This window comes from Adiantum capillus-veneris, chromosome 7, assembly GCF_014529385.1.
Source record: "Adiantum capillus-veneris isolate H3 chromosome 7, ASM1452938v2, whole genome shotgun sequence".
In the NCBI taxonomy this organism is placed as follows: Eukaryota; Viridiplantae; Streptophyta; class Polypodiopsida; order Polypodiales; family Pteridaceae; genus Adiantum; species Adiantum capillus-veneris.
Window position 1 is genome coordinate 160,229,114 of NC_140937.1, and position 25,423 is coordinate 160,254,536.

The 25,423-nt window shown below is 47.7% G+C and overlaps 1 protein-coding gene across 1 annotated transcript in view; it reads right to left on the bottom strand.

Moving 5' to 3' along the window:
* The window catches only part of LOC147454937 (RNA pseudouridine synthase 2, chloroplastic-like), a 211,898-nt gene that overhangs the window by 50,445 nt on the left and 136,030 nt on the right, over positions 1-25,423 (bottom strand). Inside the window, exon 4 of the mRNA XM_086517456.1 lies at positions 5,870-6,072. Within this exon, the coding sequence (XP_086373582.1) occupies positions 5,870-6,072 (203 nt within the window). The remainder of the gene's footprint in view (positions 1-5,869; positions 6,073-25,423) is intronic.

Sequence of the window (25,423 nt, forward strand, 5' to 3'; positions counted from 1 at the left end):
CGAAGGCCTCGTTTGAATTGCCTGGCAGTGGATTCTCAGTTGGTTTCTCCTTGCCGAGCTCTCAAGCATTGGCCTTCTCGTCCGCCCTTCTCCTTCAGAGCAGCAGACACTAATGGAGGCTCATGCTCCACCTCAGAGGGACTCCTCCGAAGCCCCCTCGCCCGACACCGCTGAGCCCACCATTCGACTTGCTCTCTCACCGACAGAGCAAGCGAGCCTAGCCGATGAGGTAGAGCGTCTGCAGGCGACCTCGGTCATTTGCAAGATTCTCGGCACCTGACCCAGCAGAGGAGAGCTGCGTGACCTTCTCCAGGCCCGCCTTCTCGCAGAGGTGGGCAAGATTTTGGATGTCCAGATCCTCGGACGGGGGTACTACCAGATCGAGTTCGAGACTTCCGAGATGGCCTCCAAGGTCATAGCTATGAGTCCACTGGCTATCCGAGCATCACGCGCCCACTTTCGACAATGGCGACACGGTTTTGACCCGACATCGGATGTGCTCGTAGAGGAAGCAGACATCCCCATCTCAGTCTGCTTTCCGGGTTTATGGAGGGAGTACCTTCCACTGCTCTCCAAGATTGGCTCCGCCATCGGGACTGTTTTGGAGACACCTCGTACGGTAGCATCTGTAGCTGCCAAGGCGGCCGGCATCCCTTCAGTTCGAGTTTTGGTCAGAGATACCCACACGCTCCCGAAGGTCATCCTTTTGCCTCGGGTGAGTGGGGGTTGGTTTAGGCAGAGTGTGGAGTACTCGGGTCTCCCGAACCAGTGCTTCATTTGCAGACAGATGGGCCACCTAGCGAAGGCCTGTCCACGGAGAAGACAACGACCTGCACCTCAGCCTCAGCCCCAGCCTGCCAAGGCTGGGCCGCAGCCTCAGCCAGCGACACAGCGCACAAATTCTGAGCCACCCTCCGAGCCTGGGGCTCCAGCGGAGGAGGGGTGGCAGCATGCCTATGGTCGTCGACGCCAGGGGCCACAGCGACAGCTTGGCACTCAAAGTGGCCCACAGGTGCCTACTCAGCAGCAGTGGGTTCCCACGGGGAACCGCTTTGGTCCTCTTGAGCAGGAGGAGCCTCCTACGCCAGCCTTCTCTTTCGTTTTCACCCTCGCCAGCCCCTCCACCTTCAGATTTCCCCTCTTCCTCCTCATCCCCTCCCCCGCCCTTTGCTCCCGCCCACTCTCCACCTCGCCCCCTTGTCTCTGTCGTCCCGCCCCGCTTCTCCTCTCCTCCGCCCCCCCCCCCCCCCCCCCCCCCCCCCCCCCAGCTCCTTCTCCCCCTCCTCCTACTTCAGTACCACAGTCGACTCAGGAGACTGGTCCCTCGCCGGCGGCTAGGAGATCTCTTGGCAGCGCTTTTGCCACGAGTCGCCTAGCGAGAGAGGGTCAGCCCTTCTTGCGGCCCCCTTTGCAGATTCAGACATCTTCCCTTGCAGCTATCCCTCGTGGTCTGACGAGCATTGACCTCTGACGCCGCTGGGACTTCTTCGATCACGGATTCACTCGCTTTCTCGGCGATTCCGCAGCAGACCACGAGGCAGCCTGCTTCAGGGTCCACGCTCTGTTCCTCGCCGCTAGGGGGACAGAGGCCTTGGACTCAGCAGTTGGTTTCTCCTTTCCTCTCTGCGGTAGGACCGAGACAGAGTGGTCCCTCGACTCAGTGGTGGGATGGTTGCATACACAGGTTCTCGAGTTCTCTCACCACATGGGAGAACTTGGAGTTACAGATTTGCTGCAGACTTTGTGGCCACTGGCCAAGTTTGCGGTGACACCCCCAGACTCAGCAGGATGTAGGCACATTGTGGCGTACTTTTTTGCTGATACACAGTGTTTGCCTTGCTATGTATACATACATGAGGACTCCTGGACAGAGGAGGTTGCTTTACGCTCGGCTCGCTCTGCGTAGGCTTGGGCCAGGCACTCACTACAGGCTCGCCTATCTAGAGGACGCTTGGATGCGGATTACTCCCCATCCAAGTCTGCCTCGAAGATAGCCCGTCTTGCTGCTGCTGCAACATCTATTCTCTCTCGCTCCCCATGAGGATCGTCTCATGGAACATGCAGGGATTAGGTGGGCCCCAGTTTCAACGACAGCGGGGCCGATTGCGGCAGGAGCTTCAGCGTTGCCTTGTGGGAGGAGAGATTGATCTCCTTATGCTCCAGGAGCACCATTTGTCTGAGAGCCGCATCCGGCGCTGTGGTCAGATTTTGCGTGGACATTATGATTCCTTTTGGTCAGCTGCTTTTGGATCTGGAGGCATCCAGGGTGGGGTATGTATGACTATTGCGGACTCATTGCAGCAAGCCATTGTGGGTAGAGGGATTATTGTGCCAGGCAGGGCTCAGTGGATTACTTTGCAGGTTCAGGGTGGCCTTGTGGGCTTCCTGAACATCTATGCGCCCAATGTGGCCAGTGATCGTGCAAAGTTTTGGTCACAGATTGTTGAGTCTTTGCCACAGGTTGACCATTGGTGTGTAGGAGGGGACTTCAACATGTTGGAGGACCCTTCTGACAGGATCGGAGGCAGCCATGCTACTGTGCATGGAGTCGAGTTAGCAGCTTGGGAGAGGTTGTGTATGACCTTGAGGGTCTCGGATACATGGCAGCATTCTGGCTTTGTGAGGCCTCCAGAGAGTCTTGCCTTCTCTAGATCAGACCGCAGAGTGGGAGGAGTGAATCTATCGCGGATAGATCGCTTCTACACTAGTGACCACTTCAGTGACTTGGGGGGATCAGTGGGCATCCTCGCAAGGACATCCTTCTCGGACCATGCACCAGTGATCCTCACAGTGGCAGACAGGCAGAGGAGTGGGAGCACGATGCTTCGCATCCCAGAGCGGGTCTTGTTGGACACAGCACTCAGAGAGAGGGTAGAGGCTCTTTGGACAGAGGGCATGGACAGCCAGGCTCTACCGGCAGACAGAGTGGCCTTAGGCCTAGCTCAGCTTAGCCACTTTTTTCTCCAGGAGTCTTTGGCTCGACGGGCCGTAGCGAGAGAGGAGCAGCAGCGTCTCAGACAAGGCCTTGCTTCACTACAGAGGATGCAGGAGCAGCATCCAGACAGTCCATAGTTGGAGGAGCAGTTACAGCAGGCTCGACAGGAGCTTGTTTGCACAGAGGAGAGGCGCCATGAGTTTGCCTTTCACCGACAGGCATCTCAGTGGACTCAGGTAGGTGACAGAGTGACAGGTCCTTTTTTTGAGACAGTAGGACCTCAGCACTCGCATGCCAAGGTCACTCAGCTGAGGAGACCCGATGGTCCAGTTGCTTGTGAGCCTGAGGATATGCGTGCAGTTGCTACTGACTTTTACCGTGAGCTACTGACGGCTGAGCCCCAGTCAGAGAGACAGGATGCATGCAGGGAGCAGGCTTGGGCGCAGAGGCCTTGTCTTGTGACTGAGGAGATGCGCCAGAGGCTGGAGATACCTCTTCAGCTTGAGGAGCTGCACACGGCTCTTAGGGCCCTTCCTCGTGGTAGTTGTCCAGGTGAGGATGGGCTGACTCCCAGTTTCTTCTTGGAGTACTGGGACTTGCTTGGCCCAGATCTTTGTAGTGCCTTTCAGTACATTCTGCACACAGGAGTGATGCCGGATAGCATGAGTGAGGGCCTGATTTACCTCATTCCAAAGGAGGGTGGCTCCTTGGATGAGATTCGACCAGTGGCGCCCCATCACCATCCTCAACTCAGCCTACAAAATTCTTGCCAAGGCTCTGAGTTTGAGGATTCAGCCACTTTGGAGAGCCCTTATACATGGGACTCAGACAGGTTTTGTCAAGGAACGCAGTATCCTTGACAACATCTTCACTTTCTGGGAGGCTTCTGCCCTGGCACGTCTCCGTGGGGAGGACCTTGTGATTCTTCTTCTCGATTTTGAGAAGGCATACGACAGAGTTGACTCGGACTTTCTAGAGGGCACGCTTCGCAGGATGGGCTTTTCAGATGCTTGGATCAGAGGGGTGTCGGCTTTGTACAGACAGGCTCACAGTCAGGTGCTTTTGGCAGGAGGTAGAGGAGAGCGCTTCATGCTCACACGATCGGTCAGACAGGGTTGTCCTCTTGCCCCCTTTCTCTTTCTGTTCTATGCGGAGGCGATGAGCAGATTTTTGGTGTCACAGCAGGTTGGTTTGAGGGGCTTAGCACTCCCGATACGGGGAGATGAGCTTCTGGACGCTGAGTTTGCCGACGACTCAGCCTTGTACTTAGAGGGCCAGGATGCCAATTTACACAGGTGTGGGCAGGCTCTTGAGACCTTCTGCTGTGCATCGGGCGCATTGATCAACTGGAGAAAGACAGTGGCTTTCTCGGTTGGCAGTGCTCCTATGCCAGAGTGGATGCCAGGAGAGGGTTTCAGGTGGATTCCCCCAGGGACTGCAGTTCAATACTTGGGTTGTCAGGTTGGTTTGGATTTGTCCCCCGAGCAGCAAATTGCTCCTCTTCTCCTGTCCATGAGGAGAAAGCTGTTCCACTGGAGCTCAGCACGACTTTCGCTGGCTGGTAGAGTAGTAGTTGCCAACCAGGTGTTGTTGGCAACTATGTGGTACATCACTTCTTGCTGTATCTTCTCGAGTTCTTGTATCAGCCAGGTAGAGAGGCTGATCAGGAACTTCCTTTGGTCAGGTCGCGACACTCAGGTTGCCCGAGCCAAGGTGGCTTGGTCGGTCATCACACTTCCTTGTTCTCAGGGAGGGCTTGGGATCATTGATCCAGCACAGCAGAGCAGAGCCCTTCTTGGGAAGTTCGTCGTCAGAGGACTTCTTCCGGGAGAGGAGCCCTGGAAAGAGTTTTTGCTGCAGAGGCTTCGTGCCAGGGTGCCTCAGTCAGGAGGCCCTTGGCAACCTTCGACCAGATGGATCTTTACAGAGTTGCGCCGAGTTGGTTTGAGCAGGAGACTGGAGGACCGATTCGCTGTGAGTTTGCTTCGCTCTTGGGAGCTCTTACGGCGTGGCCTAGTGCAGAGACAACCGACATGCACGGAGGAGCGCCTACGACAGCCCCTCGTCTGGAACCCCATGGTTAGCACTCAGAGAGGCCACCTGGTTGGGAGTAGGCCTCATGTGTCATGGGGTCCCATGGCAGCAGGTCCAGCGCGCTCTCTAGGTGACTGGCTAGAGTTCACAGGTTTGTCAGAGGAGGTGCAGGGTGTCCAGCTATAGGGCATGAGAGGGGTTCAGAGCATGTATCAGGACATCTCAGAGTCAGTTCCAGCTGAGTGGCTCACGCCTCTCGAGCCAGTAGCACCCCGATGGATGGGATAAGGCTCACCTATGTGGTACATCACTCCGCATCTTTGAGGCTCACCCTGTGCCACCAGCAGAGACTGTTCGTGACTTTTGGCTAGAGCTGATCCATACTCTCAGAGGACAGCTTGAGGGACTACAGGGCAGCTCCGACCGCATGCGGGAGCGCCGCGAGGCTTTCCTTCGACTCTGGCGCCCTGGGCCTTTCTACACCATGGTCCAGGGGGTGCTCAGATGGCACTACTGTCCACCTGTGTGGCTCTTCCCTCCTCCCATTTCTTGATCTAGCCCCATTGTATATATGCTGTTTTTTCATTGGGAGAGTCTCCCCATCATGCTTGTTGTAGCCCTCTCTTGCAGAGGTGGATGTAGCCCTATGGGCAGTTTTCATTAACTAATAGAAGGATCTTTTTCTTGGAAAAAAAAATAAAAAATCAAATGATCTTCAAACTTCAGCGAATACTAGATTGTGACTATCTAATCACATGTGACACAAACACATTCAGGTAAGCACAAGACCACCACCAAGTAGCAAAATGAAGATGGCTACATAAACTAAATACACTCCATTGACTCCTATATGGCAAAGCTATGGTGGATCTTAACAACACTTAGAACAAGGGCTCTTACCCACTTACAGCATTGCGTGCCCTTTTGTTGCTACTGGAGTTAGGCACAACAGCCATGCGAATACGATTACGAATATCCCGCCCTATTGCTGCATCAACCCGCCCTCTTTTACGACTGGGAGTTCCACAAACCAGGCTTAAATAAGACCTCTTGACAGTTCGGTCCTTGAATTGCTTGGACAAATGCTCATGTGCATGCTCATCCTGTTCACAGGCATTACCATTAAGTACATTCAGGACACACCATGTAAACATACTCATATACTGTGCACATGTTCATCATGCCAATAAGCACACCTTTAAGTACAATTCACATAGCATGTATGTCAATTTTCTCACATTTTTTTATGTCAAGATGCCTGTTAGCTATATTTCTTTGAAAAGGTTAAGACAGTTAATATTGCAGAAGGGGTTCAAATCACCCACAAACACCACCACACACTCTTTACACTCACTGAGAGAGAAGAGGGAGTGGAGGAAAAAGTCCTAGGGATTCTCTCTCTCTCTCTCTCTCTCTCTCTCTCTCTCTCTCTCTCTCTCTCTCTCTCTCTCACCCAAGTGTGGTAGATTGGTTATGACGTTTCCCTCTTGAATAATAGATCTTGAGTTCAACTCCTCATCGGCTAGATCTTCTCTCTTCTTCTTCTTCTTCTTCTTCTCCTCTCTCTCTCTCATATGGGTCTCTCACTGTTTTTAGGGTTTTGTCACTTCTTCTTTGTTGTTTTTAGGATTTCGTCACTGTTTTTTTGTTGCTTTTAGGGTTTCGTCATTGTTTTTTGCTGTTTTATAGGGTTTCCTCACCGTTTTTTGTTGTTTTTAAGGGTTTTGCCACTGTTTTTTAGTGTTTCAAATCTGCGTTTTGCTGTTTTTAAAGGTTTCACAAGTGTTTCTTGCTGTTTTTATTTTTTTCTTGTATTATTTTGTTGTTTTAGAGTCTCTCTCTCTCTCTCTCTCTCTCTCTCTCTCTCTCTCTCTCTCTCTCTCTCTCTCTCTCTCTCTCTCTCGGGAAGCATCGGAGAAGTGCAAACGGCTTCCCCCACGTGTAAGAAGACACATCCCTCACCGGCCGGCCACAAAGCCTCTTTCATGTGGACAGGGAAGAGGATGTCGGCAATAGAGAAGGAAATGAGAGAATGGAAAAACGAAGTGGAAGAGTGGAGGAAGGAGAGGAGCACTATTCTTCAAAGATGGACTGAAGAAAGAGATGGCATGCGTAGGAGGATCACTTCGCTTGAGGAGAAAGTGGTCATCCAAGATTCCATCATCCGAAATCTACAAGCAAAAAGTGGGCGGCTCGAAGAAGGCGAAATTCAGCCATCCATGATGGAAGAATTGAATATCATGAGAGAAGAAATACGGGTTATCAAGGAAGGTGAGGAGAAGAAGTCATGGGCCGCGGTCATCTCCGCAACACAAAAGAAAGCAGAGGAGGCCGAAAAATGGATTGATGTTGCCAAGAAAGGGAAAGGTAAGGAAGCTCCTTGTACACCCACTCTTATTAACATGACCCTCGAAGAGGAACAAAGGAGGAGGATGCGGGCTCTACATGTGAGGGTAACCGGCCTCAAGGACATAAACAATGTGGAAAAACTAAAAGAGATCACAAGCCTCACATCCATGATGGAGGTGGACAAGCCTTCACACACAAAGGCATGGAGAGTAGGCAAGAAGAGTGATGGCTTGGGAGAATCTCCAAAATGGGAGAGCTCTCATACTACGCTTCCCCTCTTTGGAAGAGAAAGAGGCCTACTCTCAAGAAGACAAGTATTCTTGAGGAAGAGGCCTACTCTCAAGAAGACAAGTATTTTCCTCGGTGAAGATCTCAGCTGAGCTTTATTCCTTGTATTCAGGATTACTTAGTGAGAGCCAGACCAGTGGACGTAGCAGTGAATCGTGCACTTTTGACATTGTCTGTTTCATTTCAGTATAGTACAACCCAGACATCAGGAGGCCAGTCACATACTCGTTATACATTTACACCAGAGACTGACACGGTTTATACAGAGGAGATTTATAGCTGTCTATGCACAGCTGGTCTTGGCCTCTCAGTGGAGGAGTGCACCACTTTACTTATTGAGACACTGCATGGTGCAGCATCAGAGGCATACCCACACACTCAGCCAGGTCGGAGGCGATATTCTAGGAGCATGCCCCAAAATAGTTGGTATGATGAGGAGTGCAGAGAGATGAGAGCCCAGCTTTAGAGGGATCTTCTTTTAGGAGTCGTCACTTACAAACAATCTCCGATTGCTTTCCGACGCCTTGTGCGACAGAAGAAACGAGCTTACTTGGCCCTGATGGAGCGAGACTTGTATCAGTTGTTCTTGAGTAGAGACTCAGCAGAGGCATGGCAAGTCTTTCATGAGCACTCCCCTCTCCCAGTGATTACTTGTCCTGATGTGTGGGGCTTGTATGCCTCATCGTTATATACGGTTCCTAGACAAGACCCCCTTCTAGATCCTACAGAGCCATGCCCACCTACCAGCACCTTCTTTACCACTAAGATGGTAAAGAGAGCCATTGACAGGATGAGGACCAGCAAGGCATATGATCATGATGGTCTAGTAGCATAGCACTTTACACATGCTAGAGATATGCTGGTAAAGGTTCTTGCAGTGTTGTTCAATCGTGCCATGTGTGAGGTTGTCTACTATTGTGCCTATCTTTAAAGCATGTGATCCTATAGAGCCTAGGAATTACCGCACTATTATGGTTGGGCACACATTGGCACGGTTGTATGATCCATTCTTGAGCAGCAGTTGAGTAATTAAGCAGAGGGTGAGGGTGTACCAGCAAAGGGCCAGGCCGGTTCCAGGAGGGGTTTCTCCACTCTTGATCATATTCTGACACTCAGAGCCATCATTGAGGAGGGCATGTCACATGGGAGATGGATTTATTGTAGCTTTGTGGATTTTCGCAAAGCATTTGACATAGTACCGAGAGCTCGATTGATGCGCAGACTGCAGGAGATGGGGATGCCCATAGTGTTGATTTGGGGGATTATGGCTCTATACAGATCAGTGATGGGAATGTACGCACACTCCGGAGGGGATATGTGATTCAGCAGTTCACTCTACCATTGGGGTGAAACAAGGTTGCCCATTGTCTCCTACTCTATTTGGTATGTATGTTGATGAGGTGTCTAATTACATTGATAGAGAGGGTGATAGAGGTGCCCAGCTTGCAGGGACGTGGATCCCATTGTTGTTATATGCTGATGATATTGTGTTGATCTCTGACTCACCAGAGGGTATGCAGCGACAGTTGGATGCATAACACAGTTTTGCAAAGGATAGTGGATTGTTTGTAAACCTTGGTAAAACCAAGGTTATGGTGTTTAACACCACACCACAGTGGATCAGGAGATCAGCACCAACTTTCACATATGGTCAGGAGATTGTAGAGTATACAGATGCATACGCTTACCTTGGGGTTGTCTTCACTGGGCCAAGGTTTTCTTTGGGGAGATCAGCAGAGACTAGACTGACTAGAGCTTTTGCGGCCTAGGGAGGCATGGAGAGGGTGTGTTTGCAAGTTCAGTTCCAGGAACCTCGGACAAAGTTATGGCTCTTGATACTTAGATATAGGGACCTTTTGTAGGCCAGGATGGTTGGAGACGTATGGAGAGACCCTTGGTATCTATAATCTCTCGATGATCATATCCAAGGCCTCCGTACCCCACGCTATCATTCGAGCAGAGCTAGATGCCCCTCCTACGGAGATTGAGGCGCTTACCAGATCAGTCTCCTTTGTGCACAGCTTGTGGGATACTACTAGAGACAGATATGCTAGGCTGGCCCTTGAGTCTTCCAGACAGTTAGCTCTTCAAGGGGACACTTCATGCTGGTATACCGTATGCACAGATGACATCATGGTTTTAGACGCATGGCTTCACCATGCACAGGCTGCCCCCTTTCCAGTACTCTCTTCACGCACCCTCGATGTCTCTTACACGGGTGGAGATTACTAGACTCATTCGTCAAGACCTGATCCAGTTGGATACCATGAGGACATGGGTAGAGCCGCCACAGGAGTTGAGCACGAAGATGGCTTTCTATAGAGGGCATCTTCTCCACCTCACACAAGATGGGTTTGTGATTCGACCCAGATACATGGACACACTTATGTCTCATGGTTTGCGCTGTGCCATTGGTCAAATACGCACATCCTCACATCAGCTCGAGATTGAGACTGGTAGATTCAGAGGGATACCAGCAGACAACAGGATATGCCGCTCATGCCAGCTAGAGCCAGAGACAGAGCTACATTACATATGTCATTGCACAGTGTACTATGAGATACGGATCCGTTTCCACTACTTATTCAGAGCGGGTTTCGGTCCTTTCTCTAGGGTCATGAGTTATGAGGATCAGAGATGTCTTGGCCTATATCTACTTGAAAGTTGAGTTACACAGATATAGAGACACTTTACTGGGAGAGATAGAGAGAGACAATCCAAGAGACAGATTACAGATTTTCTTTCACTAGATATGGGACAGCCAGAGGAGCAGCCATCACTACAAAGCTCGGCCCACACTCATTCGACCACTACCGGCACTCTCATCGACCGAGCACTGGAGCTACGGAGATCCAGACGGCCACGATTGAGGAGAGGGGCTACACAGCATGGACGAAGACTACAGCAGAGGATTCGAGCCATACTCTCTCGACATCCAGAGTGCATATGAGGATGGATTCTAGTAGTAGTATCTTTGTTCTAGTTCTTTTGTACTTAGACATGGTATCATTTTGTAACAGATTGGTCTCATACGTCATTTTGACCTTTTGAAGACGTTAATATAACATTTCATTTCATTTCTCTCGTCGGATAGATCTTTAAGGTCCTCTTGGGATAGTTTCCTACGACGTTAAAATTCTCTCTCTCTCTCTCTCTCTCTCTCTCTCTCTCTCTCTCTCTCTCTCTCTCTCTCTCTCTCTCTCTCTCTCTATACCTAGATGTGTAGAAGCACATAGCCCACATACATCATGCACAGGTAGGCACGCATGTATGTACATGTGCGCGCATGCACACACACACACCTTTTTTTTGTGAAACTAATTTTCCATTAATTACAATAATGTACAAGAAATAGCCACCCGAATTGGGCTTGCACATGCCCATGCACTTTCAAGGAGGCACAAAAGCTAGAGCTATATCACCTCTTCATGAGCATGGACAATGCCACAACGTGGCACACCCTCCAGGAGCCCATGCACTTTCAAGGAGGCACAGAAGCTAGAGCTATATCACCTCTTCATGAGCATTGGCGCACCCTCCAAGAGCCACGACCGACTACCCCCATTGAGGATTCATATGTATGGCACGACTACGCAGAGAAACTCTATGAGGTGCCGAACCAGCCTCCAATTCCACAACCTCCCGGGCCTCGACCCATGAACTCCTCCTCCTTCACAGCGGAGCAGGTCAGGAAGGCCATCCACCAACTACAACACCGCCGATCATTAGACCATAGAAGTTTGCAAAGTGAGCACCTCATTTATGCAACCGTCACGATAGCCCCATTGATTGCACATGCATTCAACCGGGCTTTAGGGGAGGGCTTCCCAAAGGAGTGGACCAAGCACACCATTGTGCCGATCCACAAGATTGGAGACACTTTTGACCTAGGGAATTACAAGACTATCATGATTGGTCATACAATGTCCAAGCTATATGGGGCCTTCTTCATGGCATAGGCCGCCACTGACAACTCACCAGAGGATATGTAGCATTGGCCATGCTAGAGCGAAGATGCCATCAGGCACACTTTCAAGAGCCTCACACGAAGGGGTGGCTATTCGACAGATTACTCACTCTAGCCCTAATGTATGCAACAGCAATGTGGACACCCGGATTGACAGATAGCCAATGGGCACGGATTGAGAGACCACAGATCTATATGACCTCTCGTCTTTTTCGAGGCAAGCACACAGTGCCGCCGAACATCATCAAGCAGAGCTTGCCAACCCCCCCATGGTAGTGGAGGCACTCTTCCAGACGGTCTGCTTCATCCAAAGAGTGCGAGAGCTCCTAACCGACAGACTCACACAACGAGCATTTGAGTCAGTTATACAGATATCAGAGACCAGATACGACAGAGCATAGCGCACACACATTAGAGCATAGTTCGGAACACACGGCCTTGACCTGGAAAGCTTGTCACCTTTCCAGTACGACCCCGACTTCCCCCAGCTTCAGCTCTCACGTAGTGAGAGGAATATATTGATCCGATAGGATCTTTGGTAGCTCTATATCAGACAGACTTGGATCGCATCCCCCCTCCGGCGGAAGATGTCATACTACAGAGACCATTTTCTTACCATACTGGAGGATGGGTTCATACAACAACCATGCTATATGGACACCTACATGCCACACAGCTCACGGGTGGCAAATGTCAGCTCAGAGTGTCATCACACAGACTAGAGATCGAGGTGGAACGAGCTCATCACATTCCCATGGAGAAGAGAGTGTGTAGAGTATGCACAGAGGAAGTGGAGAGCCAGGAGTTTACAAATGTAGAGCTTATGCGGATATCAGAGGCCGATAGAACCCCTATTCAGAGGGCACTCTACCTTCCGAGATATCATGCACTCTCGAGATCAGAGACAACTGGGGCGCTACTTGCTAGAGATACAGAGGCACACGGAACAACCACCTACAGAGACCCTGGGGGGGGGGGGGGGGGGGGGGGGGGGGGGGGGGAGACAGTCACAGCTTACACATTTCTTTCAAAGAGCTACACCCCCCCCCTCCCATTAGCACAGGATGGAGCTAGCTAGATTGATTCATTTGCATGGTTGTACTACCCTCATCATATAGACATGCATATATCCCTAGTATTAGTACTCCACCCATCCTCATAGATTTCATCACCCACCAAGCGTCCTTCTCTCTTTTAATTTGTACCAGTCTGAACTATTTTGTCTTTTCCAATAGACAGAAGACATACACACATGTATACTTGATTCTTCTCATAGGCCAAAGACGTTAAAAAGCTCTCTCTCTCTCTCTCTCTCTCTCTCTCTCTCTCTCTCTCTCTCTCTCTCTCTCTCTCTCTCTCTCTCTCTCTTGCTTGCGCGCGCGCACTCTCTTGAGTTGAGGACACATAGAGATCGCTTGTTGAGGCAACGAGGAGACAAACTAAGCAGCAGGTTACGGACTATTTCAGGCTATCCATTAGCATTAGACAACTAGACAGACAGGTTTGGCAGCAGACTTTGGATCCCACCTCAACTAGAGGCACACTGATTGACCGTGCGATGGACCTAGGGAGATCCAAGCGTCCACGATAATAGAGGAGGGCATCCTGGCATAGACGAAGAGGATTCGGATTATTTTGGCGCACCATGCACGATACCCAATCAGGTTTTTGACCATGGAGGAAATCAAGGAGATCCGACACCGACCGATGCTGGATTTACTTTGAGCTGGAAGAATATCCCCTTTCTAGTAGCTTAAGTTTCTTGCATCCCTCATTATTTTGTACCTTTGTATTGACTAGAGGGTCTCTAGTCTTATGAGCTTCTAGGCACTGAGTTTGCTCACGACTCAGCCTTATACTTGGACGGCCAGGAGGCCAATCTGCACAGGTGTGAGCAGGCTCTTGAGGTTTTCTATTGTGCATCAAACGCACTGATCAATTGGAGGAAGACAGTAGCTTTCTCGCTTGGCAGTGCTCCTACGCCTGATTGGTCACCAAGTGAGGGTTTTCGATGGATTCTCCCAAGGACTGCACTTCGTTACTTGGGTTGTCGGGTTGGCCTGAACTTGTTCCCTAGGCAGCAGACTGCTCCCCTCCTCCTGTCCGTTTGGAGGAAGTTGTTGCACTAGAGTTCGGCACGGCTATCTTTGGCAGGTAGAGTTGTAGTCGCCAACCAGGTGTTGTTGGCTACTATGTGGTACATCACGTCTTGCTGGATCTTCTCGAGCTCCTGTTTCAACCAGCTAGAGAGGCTGATGAGGAACTTTCTTTGGTCCTGAGGGGGTTCTTTGGACCTCGACTCGAGAGCCAAGATCGATCCTTCGTGATTGATCAAATCTGCAACGAGGTTAGCTTTGCTAGAAAAAGCATCCACTAACACATCATCCTTGTAAACAATCACGTCATCTTCATGCAAATCATCATGCTCGTGAGAAATCACATCTTGATCATGCAAATCATCATGCTCATCATTATCATCCAAATCATCATGCTTATTATTGTCATTCAAATCATCATGCAAGTCATCATCATCATGCTTCACACAATCATGCAAATCCTGTGTATCATGCTTTGGAGAAGAAGAGATTGAGAGCGTCTCCTTTTCCCGAATCTCTTGCGCACTTGAGAAAAAAGTCGCAAGAACTCTTTCATGTGTTGGTCGCTCTTTTCTTGGAGGGCTTTGTTCTCGCGATCAAATTCTGCTTGTCTTGCTTTGTTCTCTCGATCAAATTTGGCTTCACTTTCTTTTTCTTCCAAGTCGTACCGACGCTTCATGGCTTCCATTTTTGCATCGTATCCACGATCTATGGCTGCCATTCTTTCTTCGTAGTCGAACTTCCTGTCCATAAACAACTGCTTCAACTCCTCCATAGGAGTTAGTGCAATCTTTGTCGTGGATGGGGAAGGGACGGAAAAACCTCCTGGTGAGGAAAATTCTTCTTCGCCTCTCTCATGCTCATCACCTCCAAGCGAAGTATCCATTCCACTTCGAGTGATGACCATTCTGCAATCGTGGGTTCTTGTGGGTTCTTGTGGGTTCTTAAGTTCACGAGGAACTTGGATTCTTGCGGGTCTTGGGTTCTTAAGTTCACGAGGAACTTGGGTCTTGGTTCTTGAGGTTTTCTTTCGCTTGCAAACCGTGTTTGAGAAGGATCTTCTCTTCACCCGAGTTCTACTCTTTTCTGCGGACGCACCCCTTGGCGGCCTTGCGCTCACACCAAGGTTGCTTTTTCCCACCTCACGTCGATTGGCCAGCCGCTAAGTGCACAGTCCGCTCTCAATGAGTGAAAAGAGACACAAGGGGAGGCTGGACAAGCCCTTCTTTCCTAGGATTCCTGTCACTCTTCAAAAACACGATTAGGAATCGACACGCCCAAGTGAACTTGGATTCCTGCGACCGCAACAAGCAAAAAAACTCTTGTGATTCTTGTGGTTCTTTCCTTGAGTGATACAGAACACTGCCAAAGCTCTGATACCAATGTTAGGTGCAGCGGAATGATTGTTTGCGCTTTGCTCAAGATGAGTGCTCCGAACCGTGCTCAAGGTTCCTTTTGTTCTTATGGAAGGTAGAGCCTTCCGTTCTTAATGAGAGAATGCTATGATCACAAACAAAGTGAATGGACACTGTGCTGGCAAGTGTATGAGACTGAGAGATAGAGAGAGAAGAGATATACGACACCAGAGTCGTTGTAAAACCCTCCTCCGAAGGCCCCACTCTCGTCGGCGAGAGTGGTCTACTTATGATTGCACAAAGTGGTACAATGACTATGCAATGGACTGATGCAACTTGGGACTATGCCGGTGACGACGATGGGATGACGACGACGACTTTAGGGCTGAAATCTGTGGTCTTTCTACTGCTGTCCAAAAACGCTAGGGGCTGAAATATGGGACTGTTTTCGGTGGCTGAAAATGACTGTTTTGGCTGCGTTTTTGTGCGCTGACAATGAGGTTCTTTTGCAAGTCCTTATGGCTGAATCTGCTTCTATTCTTGCATGCTGAAAACGCTGCCTATCTGCGGCCAAATGGGCTGAAAATAGAAACGCTAGGGGCTGATGGTAGCGTTAGTAAAAACGCTAGCAAGCTAGGATCATGGCGATGAAGCAAATCTGCAAAACGCCAGGCTAGGGTGATTGTGGGCGATGCCAAACTGAAAACGCTAGGCTGAGTTGAGGTCTTGGCGATGAAGAAAACGCTAGGGTGAAGGAGATGCTAGCGGGAAGGTGCTTGAGGGGTTCTTGCTAGGAAGGTGCCTGTTGAGCGGGAGCTCCTGCTGCCTCATCTGCCAGAAAGTCCTAACTTGGGTTTGCTTATATATTAACTTAGCAAAAGTGCCCTACCTACTTTTGTTGGGAAGTCACTTAAAAATAATAAGTGAAAAATGTCAAAAATAGGGAAAATAGGCTAAATGCAATGAAATTGCCCTAACTGATTCTAATGGATTCTGATGGGAATACTGTTGCTAAATTGGCTTTATCTGATATAAAAAAAATTCTAAATTAATTATTGGATTTATAAGTGAGAGGGTTTTCTCGCTTGGTACACCAAAGAAAAATAATTCTAAATGAATTATTGGAATTTTAAGTGAGAGGGTTTTTCTCACTGGCGACATCCGAGTACAGAGTATCCCTAGTGCGTCATTCAAAGTAATGACGGGAACACTGTGAAAGGGAATATCTGTAAGGCCACCAGGAATGGGTACTTCTGATGCATCACAACGGATGGGTGACAAGAAGCATCAGTAAGAAGTATCTGACCATCCGGGAACGGACATCTCTGATGCGTCATAGGATGGGTGACATAGAGCATCGTGAAGGGGATTGTACCGTAAGTTCGGTAGGAAAGGACTAGGTGATGGGTAATCCTGATGCGTCACAAGGTGGGTGACGGATGCATCGGAAAGGGGATATCCATAGTCGAGAGGAAATCCGAACTGGAAAGAGGAATAAGCGTAAAGATGCAAGCACAAGAATAAAGATGGGTTCTATGTCTGCATTGCATTTGTGCATGTGGTTGCATCCGGGGACGCCTGGGAAGTGTTGTGAAAAGCATTGTTTTAAACTTTTAAGGTTTTATTGAGTTTTTGGGCAGGTTCAGACCAATTTTAACACTTAATAAGTGGGCAGCCACTTAGAAAATAAAGCAACAAAACCAGCCAGCGAATTCTCTCTCCCTATTTCGGGTAGAACAGAAAAGAAAAAATTTGAAAAAAAAATTGAAAAAAAAAAACCGCAATCTCTACGCAAGCAGCTATTCGTGCCGTGGTCAAGGAGCTATAAAAGCACCACATGCCCTCACTGAAAAGGGGTTACCAAAGTCAGCAAGAGAAGACTGTGCCGCCAGATAACGTAAGAGATCGCAAGACTACAAAGCACGGAAGTCGCTTTTCCCGCGCAAGAGGGACAGGTATCTATTGTGGATTCTCCATACAAATTGTTGTCGCGTGTTTGTGTGTGTGTTTGCAGGTACTTCATCGCGAAGGAGAAGCGAGAGGGCTTTGGCCTACGCTTGAGGATTCCGGGAACGGAATTCGGAAATTGTTTGCGGAGTCTCGACTCCGAGTAAAGACGTAAAGAGGATTGAGAGCTCGTCTCTTGGATTTCCCTTACAGGAAGGAACGACCATCGAGTCAGAGATTTAGAACGGAGGGGTTTTCTCCGGTTCTTGTGCTTGTAAAAAGATTCTCCCTAATATAGGATTCTCTTTAAGGGGGCGGACCAGCCCATCTTTTGGTCCCCAGTACTGTGTCGATCTTCTCTCTCTCTCTCTCTCTCTCTCTCTCTCTCTCTCTCTCTCTCTCTCTCTCTCTCTCTATCTATCTATCTATTTCTCTCTATATCCTTTGGCTTCAGTATTAAGTGATAAATTCTATTTATCCGAGTATATTTTATATTGTTATGCGCTCCCGTTTGTGACAATGGTATCAGAGCATGGTCTCCTCTCTTTCTCTATAAAGGAGGACGACTCTAGGAAGATACGGAAAGAACCCATGACAAGCCAAGAGAGAAGTAAGCAGGCGGAACCCTAAGCCCTGCAGAAAAAGCTCGCAGAGTTGGGAAAATTTTCCTCTTTGCAAGAAGTCGACACGAGACTTGGGATTCTTTGCGAAGGTGACAAGAGCATGATGCTCAAGAACCTAGAGAATCTGACGAGCAAAATGCTCAAGATACTTCCGAACCCAGAAAATATCCATGAACATCAATCGAGAACCATAGCCAAGAAATCCCGTCATTTTGGGAAGGGTATGAAGAAGGTCTTTAGACCTCAGAACACTCCGGTCAAGTTTGATACTTTTGACAGAAGGGAAGATGTCCCAAAAGCTACCGCTTTCATTCGACGGTATGAAGTTGCCTTTGCAAACGACAATTTCTGAGAAGCGTCGAAGATGAGGCATGTGACCAAACACCTCAAGGGGGATTGCAAGTACTTGGTGGTATACCAAAGCTCTGCAAGGAACTTACAACAAGACTTGGATTCAATTCAAGGCTGAATTTTTCGACAAACTTTTTTCCTCTACGCTTTGAGGAAGGCATCCAAGAAGATTGGGATCGGATTGCCCAATAGGAACACGAGTGAGTCAAAGCAAGTAGTGGTTCACTCTTGCCAAGGTAGCTCCACTCTCGACCCTCTTTGAGCAACGAAAGATGAAGAAATTCAACAAAGGACTTTTGCCCGAATTTTGTAGACGCATCTGCAAGATACTTTGCAGCAAATGGTAGAGTCAACAATAAAAGCTGAAAGTGTACACCTTAGTGTACATAGAATCCAATCCCCGTAGTGGGACGAGAACCATTGAACACAGAAAGTTTGGAGTAAGGGAATTCAATCTAACTCCTGAATTCTTGAATAGAAGACCCTCAAACTCTAAGTGAGAGGGCAGGTCTTTGATAAAAGTTAAATCTTTGAGGAACTCATCAACTGCGTATTGCTTTTATGCACGAGATATGCACGTGTCTAACCAAGACAATCACTCTCGAGTGTTTATGAGAGTAAGGTTGAGTCAGAACATTGTTTTATACGATGAACTGCTTTGCTTAACCATCCGGAAGGTCCATGATTGATCTGGTATACGGTAGTTCTCCAACAAATTACTTGCTATTGTGGGTAGAAAATTAGGAAGGAACCATTCTGAGCTTTCCAGCAAAGAAAAGCTTTCATTAAGCTTGAATACTCTTAAAGCCCACACCCCCTACCCGGTAAGGGAAGATATGGTAGTGCTTTTTGCACAAGTGAATGAACACTCTCTTTACGAGGGAAGGAACAAGCGACGACTACGGCCTGTGCTTGAGGAATCCAAGGACTAAAATCCTAGATTATTTGATGAGCGGGTTTTGCTCTAAGATCGAGCCAAGGGATCATCAAGTTGAGCGTCTTCGCTCTAAGGATCTTACGAAGGAAAGGTAATTTCCCAGGTTCACCGAAACTTTTAACACAGCTTAAGAATTATGTACACTTTTGAGTACATGGAAAACACACGAAGATGCAAACCTATGCCAAGGAACTGGATGAGAGTTTGTTATACTCTCTCGAGCGCCTTTTTGCGCACAAGGATATTCCGACACAAGAATCTCTATTTGAGATGTGTTCGGTCGAAGGAATTTGAGTTTCTCTACGGAGAAGAGGTTTTGATGGTCGTTGATCATTGAGTACGCTATGTGCTTTTACCATTACAGTAGCAACTTTTGGTTGCGGTGTATGTTTCTCCATGAGCAGGTCAAGTAGCACTTACACGCTGCTGGAATAAATTCGAACTATTATGTTCGTAAGAATACAGTTCGCCAACCGTTTCAAAATGTAAGAATCAAAGAGGGTTCGCTCTATTGTGAACCGGGTTTGAACATACATTCAGAAAATGCTATGGCTAGAATTCTATTTGCTTGAGATTTTGCAAGACGTCATTGATGCTCGCAAGGTGAATCATTTTTTTATGATTTTCTAAGGAAGAGACGCTAATGGGCATCGGGAAAACACTGCTGGTGGTAATAACTCACAAGAGGAAAAAGATTGGAAGGAAGTGCCGCCGTCACAAAGAATCTTTGGATTGGAACCGTCCGCCTACGTTGAGCGACAGCCCAGAACATAGAACCTTCTTTGCGATGATCGCAAACTTTGTTTGTGAAAGAAAGACATCGAGCTTAATGCTCTATGATTTGGACATTCCCTATGTGGGAGGACACAAGAGGTTTAATACCCTCTGGACTAACAACGCACGATTATGCGCAAGGACAGATACCTAGATTGGTTTCTAGGAAGATTATTCTTCTCGAATTTGAGAAGACGGAATCAAGTTAACAGAGTCTCAGATAAGGAAACTTTGGATCAGAACAATTGGCCTACCCAAAGCAAAGGCTTCGGAATAAGAACTTACTTTGGTAAGATGGCACACTTTGTCTGCCACACAGGAAGATTCACATGAGCTTAATGCTCTCGACATGTCCTATGCGGGAGGACAGAAGAGGTTTAATATCCTCAGGACTAATAGCACAAGGTTATGCACAAGGACATACACCTAAATTGATTTTTAGGAGGATTATTCTTCTCGGGATTGAGAAGTTGGAATTGAGTTAACAAATTCTCGGAAAGACACGAATAACGAGTTCTTACATGGCTTGTAAGTTTGATGAATGGTGAAGAATATCCTCGAGTACTAGAGGAACGACATGAACCGGTAAGGTAAGTATTGAATTATTGAATTTTTGTTTAATTTAATTTTGAAGTTCTCTTTTGAGAAAGGACTAGCTCAACTCACTATTGAGCAAGATTTGGAATCTTTCCGGTTTCTCCCCGGCAGTTCAGTTGGACCTCTACAGTTGAGGACAACTGTTTACAAGTGAGAGAGATGTTGGTAAATTGGCTTTATCTGACAGAAAAATAAGTCTAAATGAATTATTGGATTTATAAGTGAGAGTTTTCTCACTTGGAACACCAAGGCAAAATAATTCTAAATGAATTATTGGAATTTTAAGTGAGACGGTTTTTCTCACTAGAGACATCCGAGTACAGAGTATTCCTAGTGAGTCATTCAAAGTAATGACGGGAGCATTGTGAACGGGAATATTTGTAAGGCCACTAGGAACGGGTACTTCTGATGCATCACATCAGATGGGTGACAGGGAGCATCGGGAAGAAGTATCCGACCATCCAAGAACGGCCACCTCTGATGCGTCATAGGATGGGTGACATAGAGCATCGTGAAGGAGATTGTACCGTAAGTTCGGTAGGAAAGAACTAGGTGATGGGTATTCCTGATGCGTCACAAGCTGGGTGACGGGTGCATCGGAAAGGGGATATCCATAGTCGAGAGGAAATCCGAACTGGAAAAGAGGAATACGCGTAAAGATGCAAGCACAAGAATATAGATGGTTTATGAGAAGCTTTTCTTAAAAAGCGGAATATTTTAACGAGTTTTCCGAGAAGAGCACACGCTTTCCCGCGAGGAATCTATGTTTGCATTGCATTTTGTGCATGTGGTTGCATCCAGGGACGCCTGGAAAGTGTTGTGAAAAGCATTGTTTTAAACTTATAAGGTTTTATTGAGTTTTTGGGCAGGTTCATATCAATTTTAAAATATGCCGGCCATCCACTTAATAAGTGGACAGCCACTTAGAAAATAAAGCAACAAAACTAGCCAACGAATTCTCTCTCTCTATTTCGGGTAGAGCAGCACAAAAAAAAACATAAACAAAAACAAAAAAAGGCCACGATCTCTACGCGAGCAGCTATTCGTGCCGTGGCGAAGGAGCTATAAAAGCACCACATGCCCTCACTGAAAGGGAGTTACCAACATCAGCAAGAGAAGACTCTGCCGCCAGATAACGCAAGAGATCGCGAGACTACGAAGCACGGAAGTCGCTTTTCCCGCGCAAGAGCGACAGGTATCTATTGTGGATTCGCCATACGAATTATTGTCGCGTGTTTACGTGTGTGTTTGCAGGTACTTCATCGCGAAAAGGAAGCGAGAAGGCTTCGGCTTACGCTTGGGAATTCCGAGAACGGAATTCGGAAATTGTCTGCGGAGTTTCGACTCCCAGTACAGACGGAAAAAGGATTGAGAACTCGTCTTTCGGATTTCCCTTACGGGAAGGAACGACCATCGAGTCAGAGAATTAGAACGGAGGGGTTTTCTCATGTTCTTGTGCTTGTAAAAAGATTCTCCCTAATAAAGAATACTCTTTAAGGGGGGGGGACCTGAAACCGGCCTGTTCAATCCAAAAAGGGCGGTAGACTTTACTTCAAACCTTGATTTAGCTTTCACCCATTATTAGTCGTCTATTTTACCTGTACTTTCAAGACACAACAAAGGGGAGAGGGATACAGGCTGCTAGATTGCACCTGTATGAGTAGACAGACACCAGATTGGCCCCTAACTTAGGCGCCCCTTTCGGTATTTCTTTATTGTTCAAAAGAGGGAATAAACGCTGTGGTTCCTACAAGCTGCCCCGCACAAACTCGGCTGAATTTCCATTGTTCCAGCCCGATTTCGGCAGCATAACTGTACTAGAACCCTTCACGGTCAGTATTCCCACGCATTGGCCGACTTTCCCGACACATACGGGCATTTTGCAAAACCTGGCGAGAATCTGCAGCACGCTGAATTCTCTGTTTTCAGCCCTGAAAATGCGCCAGATCACCTGTACATCGGTCCCCTTGCGTCCCCGAACCTCCTGGGGGTATTAGGGTCCGTTTAGGGCCAAAACCCTAAACCTGCAAAAATACACAGCAGGCTGTAATTCACTGTTTCGGGCTCCGTTTCGCGTGCCGGTCGCATCCGTAGCAAGTCCTCGAGCTCCCGCACCTGTAGGGCTACTTGCCCTTTGAATCGGACGAGATTTCTGGCGTGAAACCTCTCCGAATTCACCTGTACCTGCGGGGGGATTAGCCGCTAGCTAATCCAGTACCTGTACAAGAGGCTCTTGCCTCGGCAATCGCGCCTGAACCCACACAACTGTACATTGGTCAAATGAAGAGCCCACTAGAGGGGCATAACATACTGCCAGGGGAGAGAGAGGGCAGTGCGTAGCGTGCAGGGCATCACTCCTGGCACCGCACTGTGCATAAGAGGGAAAGCAAGCACTCCATAGCTCTTAACCTGTGACAGAGACTTGCAAAATGAGCCTCCCAGCTATAAATCACGTTTTTGCCTTCTCTATAAGTAGTAAACTGGCCTCAGAGTGCCAAGTGTCACTCATTTGTGCATTTTCCCGCTTTAGACCCTCGGGTCTAAAAATATCTCACCTGCAGCCTCTGTTGACTTGGCCACAGAGTAACAAATTGATCCCCATGTCAAACTACACGTAATGACGCGAAGACATTTTCAGGTCCCAAAATAGCAGTTCCCTAAATTTTAGGAGATGCTGCCATTGTATCTTTCTAGGTCATCCGACCCTCTTTGTACACTGCGGCCACATCCAGAACTGAAATGTAGCCTCTGTAGCAAAGGATTCCACTTTGGCTAGTCAATGACCCCACTTGGCTAACCATAGTCCTTGTCCAACCTTAGTGCTCTCTTGCCCTCAAGCCTGGACTCCCTCTGGACAGTTCGACACTAGCTATGCAATGCAGGGCAGTTAGATTTCCCGAGGGGTGTTTCCAAAAAGTAAAAGTAAATAGATAATAAGAAAGAAATCAACAAAAAGGATAGATAGTAGTCACATGCTGGTGACATACCCCCCTCTTGAAATCTCAAACATCCTCGTTTGCATCTATGTCGTACATGCTTACTGTCAGCACTGATGTATTCAACACCTGTCGACACATATACGACACATACATGCTCATTGTCAACCCTAGTGTATTCAACACCTCGTCGACTCATGTATTGCCTGCGTGTGAACCCTGTCCCAACGACATAGTGGTAGCTGTGCACTCTGCCATTGCTTTGAGTCACTAACTTTCCAATGACAAAATGGTAGCTGCACATTTTGCCACTGTCTTATAGTACACGTTGGATCCCATAACACTTTCGAGCATACCCAAACCGACAGTTTAAGAATGCAGTTACACATGTACTCTTCAATAGAAGCAATCACTGTATCCTTGACAAACTGACAAGAAATACTCACTTCTATCGCACTAACCAAACTTTTGGACATTCCATAAGAGCAATTGCCAAACTGACAATCTGTACAGCTCTAACATTCATGTAACAGGTATTTGATTTGAGCTCACTTTAAATACCATGTACATCATTTGTTTCAGAAGCCATTGCCACACTGACAATCCACTTAGCTTTGAAACTCAAGGGGTCAAGGTAGGTTGCAAATCGAAGGCTTCCAGGTAAAGTGATAACACAGTTGGTGACTCTGCAAGTTCACCTTCTTCCATCCACTTAGCATCCATTGGTGGATAGTTTCTGAACTTTACCAAGTAACGCCTAGCAACCTTGCCTTTCACTTTCCTTTCTTTGTGTGCCAAGATCTGTTGAGGGACCAAGATCTCGTCAAGTTCCTCGACTTCCGGCTGATCTTCAGCTGGCATATCTTCTGGCACATCACCCACATAGGGTCTGAGAAGACTCACATGAAACGCATTGTGAATCTTCCAACTGTCAGGCAATTTCAACCTATATGCAACATCATTGATTATGTCGCATACTTGAAAAGGCCCATAGTAACGCATGCTGAGCTTTGGAAACAGTCTTTCCTTGCCCTTCATCTTCTTTAACCTTGCCTTTTCAAAGCGTAAAAGCACCCAATCACCAAGTGAATATACCACTTCACGACGGTGAGGATCAGCTGCTTTCTTTTGCTTTGCCTGAGTCCTTTCTAAGGCCACTTTGACCTTCTTGTACATTTCATCCATGTCCTGAACATACTTATCTGCTTCAAATATCTTGTCCTTTGTATGCAGTATGGGAGGAACTTTCTTGCCACCTTCAACTATCTCAAAGGGTGCCTTGCCAGTTGATGAATGCACTGTATTATTGTATGCATACTCCACCAATGGCAAATACTGCTCCCACTTTCCTTTATGCTCTGACACATAGCACTTCAGCAGATCTAGGACAGTAGAATTTGCCTCTTCTGACTGCCCATCTGTTTGAGGATGAAATGACGAAGAGAATTTGAGTGTGGTGCCCATATTCTCAAACAAGCCTCTCCAGAACAAACTTGTCATGCGTGGATCACGGTCGCTAACAATCGACTGTGGCATGCCATGATACTTGAAAATATTGCTCATAAACAAGCGTGCCATCTGATCTGGCTTTATCTTCTTCCTGACAGGAAGCCTGTTTGCTGAATCTGCAAATAATGGTCCAAATACCATCGTTTCCTGTCTGCGTTCTCGGAAGATCAACGATAAAATCCATAGCAATACTTTCCCATGGTTTATCTGGAATAGGAAGTGGTTGCAATAACCCTGGTGCCTTTTGCCTGTCAAACTTGACCTTTTGGCATATTAGGCATTCTCGCACAAAGGCATCCACATCTCTTCTCAATGTAGGCCAGTAGAAGAATGTCTCAACCGCTTTAATTGTAGCATCGATACCACGATGCCCTGCATACGGTGGGACATGACTCTCTTCCATAACTTTGCGTCCCAATGGCTTTGTGACACACAATCTGCCATGCATCATCATGAACCCGTCTTTAAGAAGATAGTGTTCATGACGTTGTCCATCCATTAGCTGCTCGAAGACCCTTGCAAAATCTTCATCATTTTCATACTGTTCTCTCATATCATCAAGTTCATGATGATAAGGAATCGACACAGCTGAAATTTGTGGCTTCCTTGACAAGGCATCAGCCACAACGTTCTTCTTGCCTTCCACATGCACAATCTGAAAATGGAACATGGACAAGATATTTTGCCCATTGCATATGCTTCTCAGATAACTTTGTCTGTGTCAA